The sequence below is a fragment of the Crassostrea angulata genome, chromosome 4 (assembly GCF_025612915.1).
Source record: "Crassostrea angulata isolate pt1a10 chromosome 4, ASM2561291v2, whole genome shotgun sequence".
NCBI classification, from domain to species: domain Eukaryota; kingdom Metazoa; phylum Mollusca; class Bivalvia; order Ostreida; family Ostreidae; genus Magallana; species Magallana angulata.
This window is the reverse complement of record NC_069114.1, coordinates 45,007,165-45,019,271: the sequence shown is the minus strand read 5'-3', so window position 1 is coordinate 45,019,271 and position 12,107 is coordinate 45,007,165. Positions and strand designations below refer to the sequence as shown.

General features: G+C 34.3%; 1 protein-coding gene across 1 annotated transcript in view; it reads right to left on the bottom strand.

Moving 5' to 3' along the window:
• Positions 1-3,964: 3,964 nt before the first annotated feature.
• Positions 3,965-12,107, bottom strand: part of LOC128179761 (uncharacterized) — a 28,804-nt gene continuing 20,661 nt past the window's right edge. The window contains exons 16-18 of the mRNA XM_052847334.1: positions 8,874-9,420; positions 6,627-8,327; positions 3,965-6,339 (exon numbers count right to left, since the gene is read on the bottom strand). Of these exons, the coding sequence (XP_052703294.1) occupies positions 6,143-6,339; positions 6,627-8,327; positions 8,874-9,420 (2,445 nt within the window). The 3' untranslated portion in view covers positions 3,965-6,142. The remainder of the gene's footprint in view (positions 6,340-6,626; positions 8,328-8,873; positions 9,421-12,107) is intronic.

The window sequence follows — 12,107 nt, the reverse complement described above, 5'->3', positions numbered from 1 at the left end:
TATTCTTGTAAAATTTTAAATTGTTCTGAAATATATTAGATTTCATCGATCTTATTTATGCGGTACCAATTTTCATTTTAAATTTTTTTTTTGAAACAATAAATCTATAACGGAATACATACGATTGAAATACTTTTTGAATCAAATCATCGTTATTGATAATTTTTCAAGCATCCGATTTACCTGAAAAATGCATGCTTAACCGTAAATTGTTAAACAAAACATTAACAAGTCAACAGGTGGCTGAAACACCTGATGGCGAGAACTGTTATGATGCAGGGAAACAATGGATAAATATTAATATAATGAGAATTTTATTTTTAAAAATTGAGCATTTTGACAGAATAATATGCAACTCAGTACGTGTAGCCATACAACGGGAATAACAAACATTATCGGCAGTCTTACTCTCACAGTATCCTGAATCACGGCCTTAAAAAATGGGGTGAACTATAATCTAATTATCTATTTTTTGCAATTCATAACAAGACTTTACGGTATTAACTGAAATGATTTGCTAGTTTTGATCTATATTTACAGTTATTTAAATCAATAGCAACGACAAAAAAATTGGTCGATAATTGAGCATTTAAAATATCTCGCAGAAGGCCGACCGATTGATAAGTAGACGGACTATGGGAGATAACTCTCACTAATTATAAGCATAATGTTTTTTCATTTCGCCGGTTTACAGAATAGACAAGATCCGGATTGCACAATTTTTTAAAACAAAAATGATGGGAAAATGTCAGGGGGGCTGAATAATGCCGCCAGATTGGGCAGCATGCCGTAATACCCAACATCCGGATTAAACGAGTTTTAACATTTACATAATTTTTTCATTGAAATATGGCTTAATTGACCGGGAAAACTACTGCAACGTATATTATTGCACACATACAAGTACTTAGCATAACCATCGTTTAAAATCGTACAATTATTTTATTGAAAATTGGATCAAGCAGCTTTAACATTAAGATTTACATGTGTAAGACACTTTATTTGTCATACTAGTATGCTTGATCATGTGCATTAATTATGTTCAATACCCGCTTATTCTCCAAAATGATCTACAATTCCATTCACAACTGTGGTCATTCAAAATCACATTAATTAATCAAAATTTTAAATTTTGTGTCGATCTCAACTGTTATGTATCCAAGAAATCTATTGATTTTATCATGTGTTACGTAATTAGGTACTAACGTTTTAGGGGGTCAAACTTCATTTAGAAATTACTATTTTTCCTTCGTAAATATTCAAAAAATCGAAAACAGATTTCCTACGGAGATTAATGATGGGAAATGTTTACATCTCTTCTCAATTCGGAAGTCTCACGGAATATCTAGCACAATTTTTCAACGTTGTCATTCGGGCTTTATAATGGCTGATGCAATGCAAAATCCCCGTAGACTTTCTTTTTTTAGCCGTGTATTGAAACCTGACAAGCTAGAAGGGGGCGTTACAAAAGGGAAGTCTTGGGATTTTTTCATACCATCGAATGAACCTCGTGTGAATCAAGAGATGTTTACAAATGTCGAATAATTTGAGAAAATGTGTGGCAAAAATATCTTGGGACAGACTTTATGTATAATACGTTTATATATCCCAACAATATAATGATTTTCTCATGCGTTACCTAACTAGGGATATTAGGGGCCAGAGGTAAAATAATTTAAGCTTTTCTATTTCAATTGGAAGAAATGCAGGTATTTAAAAAAGCAACGTTAGAGAACTTATAAAAAGCATTACAGAAAAGCATTAGTAGTTCACCCCTTTTTCCATATCATGTTTTGTTGTCGAAAATTAAAGTCGATGACGTCATTTCACCTTCTAAAAATCGGACGGAAGACCTCCTCGTTGCTCGCAACGAGATCGTGTCTAGTTATTATTCTTTTTCTTTTCTTCTGACTCCTTTTTTGCTTCATAACTCAAAAAGTTTTTTACCGATTTTGATGAAATTTTCAGAGATGTTTGCAAGTTGGCGTCCCTCAAAAAGGTAAAAGTTTTAAAGAGAACGTCACCTCGGTTTTGACGTGACGTCATTTTTAAAAATTTCAAAAAGTCATTTTGTCCCGGACTTTTCTCAAAAACGCTTTAAGATAGAGGCTTGAAATTTTCAATGGGTATGATTTGGTCGATTTACCTCTGTAATAAGGCTCGAAATGAAAATCTGTCACTTCCGGTCGAAACCGGAAGTGAAACAAATTTTTCGAAAAAATGAATTTTCTGATCAAATCAAAAATGAATATGTATTTTGTAGAGCTTATTAAGCTGAATCTAGCACTGAAAGCCGTTTTAAAATCGGACGATGCATTACAGAGATATCGGGGTTTAAAAATTGATTTTTCCGGAAATTTTGATTCCGCGTCCTTGGTTTAAAAAATAGTATAATGTTAATCGTAAAGTTAACTCGTACCAAAAATAATTGTTAAGTCGTACTTAAACACATTGGGATTTTTTTTGTTAAGTCGTTCTTGAAATCGGAAATGTTTTTGTTAAGTCGTACTTAAAATCATTCGTATTTTGTTAAGTCGTACCAGGACTAATTCGATTTTTTCATCTTTTTATTTTCGTTACTCTTGTTGTTGGTTTAAGAGCTCTGCTTCTGACAGGAACTTCCAGCTTTACTTCTGACATTAACGGAAGACCCACTCGTTGCTTTGCAACGAGCTTTGCTCTAGTTTAATATTATTATTATATTTTTATTTAATTGCAATTTTTCAGAAATTTCTTCACAACTTATTTCTTTTTGATCACTAACTTGATCTTTTTCAAACATCATAATCCATGTGTCTCATATAAGAATGTAGGGCATCTTATCGTGTAAAAATTTCCTTTTGTTTCACTTTGAAATAAAATAATATCATCTCGGCCATTCTTCCTGTTTGATAGACAATCTCTCTTCCTTTGTCAATGAGCACTTAATTGTCTGTATGCTTTGTTTAAAATTAGCGTTGGGACCAGTATGCATATCATAAGATCTTCAAGTCATAAAAGGACTTTATTACCTTTTTTTTAACAAAATAGTTGTCACTCCTCAAAAATTACTTTGTTTTTTAAACATTGAAAAAGGAAAACCTAATCAACAGTTGTTACAAGTTAGAGTGTCTAGTGAGTTATTCTATTTTGAATATATAACAGAAATATTTTCCATATTGTTTGATATTTTGCTTCTCAGAAAAAAAATTGCCTTGTGATTGCCAAATCTTAGTTTACCAGATGTTGATTCAACAGATATCTACATAATTCTTTGTGAAAACTGAAATGAATAAAAGTAAAGAATACCATAAATCATTGCATTATACAGTGCAATATTATAGATAACTCTATAAATTATTCTTTGCTGCAAATTTTCAGGTATCAATGTATAATTTTCAAACTTTTGTTGGATATTATCTGGGTACAAATGAGGAAAAAGTTGGTTTCCCCCCCAAAAAAAGAAGAAAAAAGTAAGGCGTGGAACCCCCCCCCCCACTTCTTTCATTGCCAAGTGCCAGCAATTTTTTTTAGTAGTTTTCATTTTTCTTCAAGTTAAAAAATGTCTGAAATTTACGGGATTCCATTGTATGTAGGAAAAATACATTTTATTGCCATATTTGATGATGATGTAAACCTGTATTGGAGGAGCACCCTTTAAATCCGTGAAAAGTTGAGCCACCAGGTCCCCCGTCACCAACTTTCTTTAAGTCAATATATACTCAGCCTCATTTACGAGATTTGATCCCACTTATGCACTTTCCGTTACAGGATTTGAGTTGAGGAATGAGTTGAGGGATTTTAAAATGTTGATGGTGAAGCCAGGATTACATTTAAGAAAGTTATACAACTAAGCCCAGCTTTCATTACATTGATGTGGTATCTTCAGTATCTAAGTGCCCTTTAGCCAATGTTTCAAATTCTGTCACAAATATTACACCATGTGTAAATGCTGACATTGACATAACAGAAAAATCACAACAAGTTGTAAAGCTTTTAACATTATTATTCACATTTCTTGCATAAAAAATACTGTACAAAACAAGGAACAAAAGTAAGTAGCATTACTTCTGGTCTATCTAAATTCTGGAGGAAAAAACCGAACAATAAAGGTATCAAAAATAAGTCTTGTGCGTCTTTCCTACAATTTGTACAATGGATGTATTATTAACAAACCATACAATAGACAATGAACATTAAGTCTTTTGCAATTTGCATCCGAGTACACCGCATTATGTTGTTAACTCAATATATGTAGTTATTTTAGTATGTATAAAGCTGTTATTATTTACACTGTTCTCATAACATAATCTGTGCACAGAGACTTTAAATAAAAAATAAACAATAGAATTAACTGTTGCAAATCAAAGATGTTATAATTACCAAAAAAAAATGTCCACAAAAACAAATTCAGAAAATTGTACAGCAAGATACAGTTCCAAATGAATTAAATAATAAGGGCAAGAATTTCATTTGTGTGAAGATGACGGATGGATGGCCAATGGAAATGGGGTAGTTGGATCATTGTAAATATATTCTTATCAAAATGAACGTAAAAAATGAGATGTAACAAAACAATGAAATGGAATGAACTATAATTTGATATAGCAAAAGTATGTATAATGGAAAAGGTTCGCATAAAGCTATGGAATGAGAGATTTCAATGCTGTAAAATGACAACATAAAAATGATATGAACTTCAACATTTATATTGGTGAAATTTAGTTAGCTAACTTAAAGATTTTACACATCAAAAATGGACCAGTTCACACAAACCTAACTCTTCAAGTCTCCATAAATTTCCAAACTGGTGATTGTTTAAGATTGTCTAGGAATTAAGAATTTTTGTTCATAAAAAATCTTTATAACTTTTTTCTAAAAATTGAAACAACTCATGAGTAACAACCCCAATAATATGAATGCATAAACAAATGCCGTATACAGTTATATATTGTTAAGATAACAGCTTTATGGAGAAACAGAAATTTGACAGAGCTCTATTTGGAGCAACAACACAACCTAATTTGCTACAATTATCCAAAACCATGCTTATTAACATCACCTTTATTGGTTCAAAAGTGATTCAAAACACTGCAAAAAACCATGGCAAGGTATTGATTTCTAAGTCTATTCATCTGTAAAATCAAAATCAGTAAAAATTCCCCATAAGCATTAAGCCTTAATCATCTAAAAAAATTTCAATAACATTTACAAACTACCAGTAGATTTATTGTAAAAAGCACAGATTCCACTATTATATATATATAGTAACCAAACAACTGCCAATGAGAAATTCTTGGGAACCATTCATTCTAAAGTTTGAATACAAATTTATCTGTAACCATGGTAACCTTTTATGAACAGTGAGACAGGTAGATGACAGGACGGTATTCATTGTTGAAATGCATACCTTTTTACTACAAAACTGACCGAAACTTTCCCGAACTAAGTCACAGCAATCTTGATTGATTGCCATTACCAGCAATTATAACGGCAATTTTTCTAAAAAAAATATTACATCTGTTGAGTCAGGTTATCATAAGTAGTTTATAATAGTAAATATACCTGTATAAAGACATATATATACAATGCATACATACAAGTTACTTCTAAATCTTATTGATCCATAAGTGCTGTAAGGCTTGATGACTGATGTTTAAGGATAAAAATTCTAAAAAATGTTAAGTTCTCAATAAATCAATATATAGACTCGAGTATAAATGCTAATGTAGTATGACATGAATATGCAAGATATAACTTCAGAAACTTAACAACTATGAAAAACTATGGGACTCTGCAACACAAACACAAACTTCTTGCTCTTATAACCCTGGTCATTCTACTGTACATGTAGAAGAGATTGTCATAATAAAAAGAGATCATTGGCATAGCATAAATTAACAAAAGAACACTGAATTCCTGAAACTTTCTCCCTCTGGAAACTGTGTAGCACTAAATAAATTGTCACAGAGAATGAACAATGCACATTCATACTTTTTTACTAAACTAAAAACTGTTAACTAGCTATTTCTAAACTACAAAATCTATAACTCGGAGAGCTCTTGCAACAGCTCTGTTGGTCTTCTACAGAGTATGTCAGATATCAGAATTATCACACACCATGGGGTTCAGGTAATCATCTGCCCAATATGTATGTCAGATATCAGGATAGACACATCATGAGGTTTAAGTAGAGATCCGTTGCCTCGGTCAGGTCACCGGTCAAGGTCAACAGGTGCCCCCTCAGCTCCTCCACGCGGGCAGGGAGTTGTCTCAGATCCCTCTCATCTTCTGAGGACAGGCTGTTCAGTTCCTCCTTTCTCATTATAGATTTCCTTCTAAGCACGTTATGTCCTTTCCCTGCAAAAAAAAAGATCCAAACCGTCATACTTAATCTATTAATTCATAAAAAGAAATGGAAATTGTCAAAAGCACTACCTATATTAAATATACATTGATTACTATAATGAAAAATGACAAATGTACTATAATCATAACATAAGATAAATATTGAACGGTGGAGAGTTTCCCAATATCCCTTGTGAAGTTATGAGCAAATGTGTCATATAACTCAAAGGTTTTTCCTTCTTGGAACCAAAGTTGTCAATGTAATCAGGGACAGTAGGAGGAAATATAAGGGTACTTACTTTTCTTACACTGTAGATAGCTCTGAGTCACATAATACAATATCATTGCTAGCTCCTCCACTTGGACGGGGGAGTAATGTTCCACTTGTGGCACAGTGCCTTCGTTTTCGTCATCAGATTGAGGTGTAGTGGGCGGAGTCAGGGGAAAGTACCTCGGGGGAGGTGCACAATAATAGCACTCGTAAATAGTCTGTAAATCCTGTGGAAAATCCACACCGAGGAAAGAGTCCTTCAACAGCACCAGTGAAATGAGGCGAAACCGTAACACATTTGAGCTGATGGTTTCAATAAGTAACCGCTTTTGCTTCACACTAGTCAGGTAAATGTACGTTTTTAGCAACTCTGAGCTGATGAGTTTGGCACATTCTAATGGCAATGAAGAAACAGAAATTCCCAACGACAACAGTCTCTGCAGTAGTGGTAAGATTTTGGGAATTTCTGATCTCTGTAAATGAGCATCTCCGACATTAATGTCCGGTTCTAAGTGTCCTAAGTACACTGTGTCCTGGACCTCCGGGTATTCTCCACTAGTGATAGAGCATCGTATCCAGTTGACCAGTTCCTTCAGATTCAGGTAGCCACTGTCGTAAGAAATGGTTTTGTACACACTAGTTTGCCTTATTGCCTTTGGGTCCTTGAAATCTACTCTATAAAGTTCTTCCTCAAATGATCTAACGAAAACTTTCAAAAACAGGCCCACCATGTGAAGTATCAGGGGTTCCTGGTTCCAAAGCCCACGTCCAATAGAAAGTTCATCCATGAATAATTTCAGGAAGTCCCAGTCTAAATCGGAAAACACTTCGGGATGTTTCTCGTGAATCAGTAGAATGATTTTGTAGCTTTTGAGCATGAGCTGTGTGTCTCGACTCCCCAAGAGACCTCTCATCACAATATCCTTAAACATACTCTGAGGAATCCTGTGGCTCTCTAAATAATCGTGAATGAATTGAAGTCCCTGATCCAAAAAGTCAGTTCCCTCCTCGAAACAACTGTTGACTGTATTGACATGAAGGTTACTCATGGCTTGACACAAGGTTATGTCCACATCATCAGTCATGATGTTGATTCTCAAAGGTTTTAACACTTCCATCACAGAGAAACTGTTTGATAAGGAAGGTTTTTCTTCATATAATGTCTTGCTACTACTGGCAGCCTCGTCAGTTTTTCGTCTGACACGAATTTTTCTCCTGCGCTGTGGCTGTCCAAGCTTTACATCTGGCTTAATGATTTCGTCTTCCACTGCCACTGACTGTTTTCTATCATTCAAAGTTTCTGAACATGTCTCTTTCGTTCTGCTAACTCCGCTGTCCAAGACATCCAGAAAGTGTCTTTCACTCTGATTGACAGATGAACACAAAGAATTTGAGCTGTTAGTTCTACTGGGGGACGAGTTACAGCTGCTGTTATTGATATTGGTCAGAGACTTGGTTGAGCCAACACGCTTCAAGATGTTTGCCAACTTCCTCTTTGTGTCGCCGTTGAACAAGCTTTCCACCCCTGAAGATGAAGGCACGCTTGGGGAGGGTAGAGAGGAGAGACCTTCCTGCCTGACCGTCTGTTTGAATGGCGAGTCCTGGTGGTGGACAAATTTCTGTGGTGTTTTCTGGAGGCTTTGGTCGGAGCTGCTAATCACCACGGTCTGATTGTCCTCCTCCTCTGACAGTATAATCACACTGCTCTCATTCCCCTTGTTGTCTTCATCTGTCAACAATAACATCAAATCAACATCAGTTTTACATAACAATATATTGTGTACCTGAGAAAAAAAAGGCTATAAAGTGTGTATTTCATCCTGACTGGTTGACCATATATACATTGTATTTGATAGGCAGTCTGTAAAAAGTATTTTTTTTTTAGGCAAAAACCAAAACCTTTATGGAAAAAAGATTATGACTTCCAAGTTGTCATTCATATAAAGCCCTCTAAAGATATTTACAGAGCAATTCACAGGGAACATGTCTTATAATGTTTTATAACTGCCAATGACTGACCATCAGATTTAGTTCAAGGTAAAACCATATCACTCAACATTATTTAAATCATACAGACACATGTACTGGTCAACACTTTACTTTGCTTTAGGTTTGAAATCTTATTGTTTATGGTACATGCAATACTTTTTTTTCTTTAAGGTCAATGTTAATCTGAATGTTAGTCAATATGAATCTAAATGTGAATCTGAATGTAGGTCAATGTTAATCTGAATGGGAATGACACCAATACTGATTCATAAAGGAGTTGCCCTACCTTTACAGTAATCACTATCAGAGGATATGTCCTCAAACATTGGCTCATTGTCCTCCTCCGAGGAAACATCCTCATAGAGGGGCACTCGGATTGGCTCCACATTCAGCCCCAGAGGAGAGGAACACCACTGGCTCTCTGGGGTGGGGGATTCGGGGCTAAACAGCTCCAACTCTTTTTTGACTTCACCTCCTGGCCTTGTCTGTGTGGTCCTCGACGTGGTCCTCAACAAGGTCCCCCCCGGCTCTCCCTCCTCGAGGTCTGGGAGTTCATCATCAGAGATCAGTTCGTAGACGATTTCCTGGTCCACTCTAAACTCTGTCACTGGTTCCTGTCCCCCTCCCTCCAACTTCATCATTTTGCAAGGAGGTTGGTCCTCTATTGTCTCCTCTTTTACTATCTGGCTGCATGATGAACTGCAGTATGACGAGGGATCAAATTTAATCTTTTTGAATCTTTTTACAAAACTTTTGATTTTGATGGCAGAATGGAGTTCTTGGGTAGGTTTTTCTTTGGTAGGCTTTGCTTTCTTTTGGACATGGTCCTGGTCCTTAAAAAAAATAAAGAAATGGTTAAAATTTTTAAAATAATCATGAATCCCTGAAAATGTATTATAAAATTTATATTGTGGAGAAATACATGTAAAAAGAAAAAATGAAATATTTAATGCAAGTATATTACTAACTTTCAAAACATCACTATGGTAATCCTCACCACTTAATATTTCAAAGATATTTGGCATAGCTGCCACATTAACATTCATCCTACATGTGCAAAGTTTTCTTATTTCAGCAAATGTTCCAACATATGTGAATCCCTACATATCCAGACACGAGAAATTTCACTATTATCCAAAGTCCTTCTGAATGGATACTAATTAATCAATTAGCAATCACTCAAACTAAACTCATGATATGTTAATGAAAACAGCCCTGGGGGTAGAGAGGTACCAGGGTATAATAAGCAGGAAATTAGTCCAGTGTACACAGACTCTGTGTTCACACCTACAGTGAATGTCCAGTGACAATTAACACCTGGACTCACTTTGACCAGTCACTGAAGTGATTCTTGGTTATACAGTAAAACATGTGATTGGGACGACTTTTATCAGGTAAGTAATCAGAGCGCAGGTATATATATATACACATACTCTGTAACCCCGGTTAGTTGACAAATAAACGTAGGACACGTCTATGTATACTACTCTGTCTGCAATCAGGAGATGCCTGAAATCTGTCATGGATCATTGGCAAGGAGTTTCATACAAAATTTAATTTGGATGTTTGTTCTTGCAATCATGTAATTCATAACAATATTGATTTGCTCCGAGGAACTATGTTCAATGTTTCAGAGAATGAATAATTAAGATTTTGCATGGCAACCTTGGTAAACGGTGCATTACTTAACTTAGCAATTTGGTATAACATGCAATAATATTAGTTATCCAGGTCCAACCCTTGTTTAGACCTGAGTAAATTCATTTCCTATGTAAACCAAAGAAATCTGTTTCCCATGTCCAATCAAGGGTGTATACACTTTCAAGATATACCATTTACGCATTTAATGTATTGTGACGTCATATTTAAAGCATTGTGGCGTCATGTTATTTACCTCTGGCTCAAGCTAGGTGTACGAAAATTAACACCCTGCTTATTAGCCAATCAAATATTGTGTTACAAGCAACAACAAATTAAAAACTTTATCACATTGCACCACTTGAATTTCAGTAGCAAATACCGCTAAAAAATGCTGATGCAAAATTACTAATGAATTACCAAGTAATTACTGTCAACAATGAATTACCAAGTAATTATTGTCAACAATGAATTACCAAGTTATTAGTCAATAATGCCACCCCTGACGCAAGGACTAACCAGTGATTGACAACCTATCAAATAAAATTGATGAACCAGGAAAGAGTTAACGATTTCTTATTGGTCAGCCAAAATCCTACTTTATTAAATAAATAACCCAGATTTTTTTTCTGATTTATTATCCATGAAAATATGATAAACCACTTTCAGTCTATTGTTGAAAATGTAAATTATTAATCAAATTGGCTGACATGCATTTAAATATAGTTTAATATACTAATCAAAGCTTGTTTATTCCATTTTGACCTTTTTAATTTTACTTATAAAACTTACTTCATCAAACTATTGGGCGTAATTCAAAATATTTCATATTTTTCTGCTTTGCTTATAATAGATGCAATTTTGATGTAACATATGATCAATAAATAATAATTTTAAATAAATGGGATTTTTCATTTGAACATGTTGAAATTGATCTATTTAGGTACTGTCCCCTGTACAACTACATGCACTAGTATGAACAAAATGCGTCAGAGAATTGGTTGCCATTGCTTGATGTGCTATCATCATGCCTCAGAGTTTAAGATGTATATCTCTCATTGTTTTCTGAATTGTCAAACTGTACAATTATTCAGTCATTACATCTACTGGTACAATGAGAGGCTATAAGAACTTTGATTACACCACAGTCCATCAACATTACCAAACATACTATTCCCATCCTCCTGTCCTGACTCCCACCAAACACTACATGGCATTCAGTTGTTCAAACAATAGCCTCTCATGGCTCCACTCTAATATGATTAAAGCCTCTTGACCAGGCTACACATTGTTTCAATCGTAATTTCAATTGCTATATTGCTGACATCATGATGTCTCATCTCATCCTAAATATAGATCTATTATGTTTATTATTGTAATTACATGTATATTGTCAGTCTACATATTTTTTACAATTTATGTATTACCGATATGTATTTACATTTAACCTATTATCAACCATTTTAGTGATTTTACCGTTTTTGGCAAATTAAAAAGCATTAAAAAACAAAAAAGGTTTATAAATATTTATTTAACATATTTTGGCATCCTTTCTAGGTTCAGTGCAAAATATCTTTAACCTGTATCAAAATACCTGTCAGTGGTAACATAACAAAATCATGAAGGTAATCACTTTAAATTTACAGTTTCACCTATTTTAACATGAGATGTTAACTTAATGAAAATAAAAGTTTTTCTTTTACTTTACGTTTGTACAGTGTTCTACAATGTTCAGAATTCAGAATACTTCTCTTTTTTTTTTATATACATTGTTAACTGTATATATAGCATTTTTTTTCTCCCTATTAATTAACATCAGATGAATGCCATGAGAGCAGTGGGCAGTGTAGCATGTAAGATATGGACATAGAGTCCTCAAATA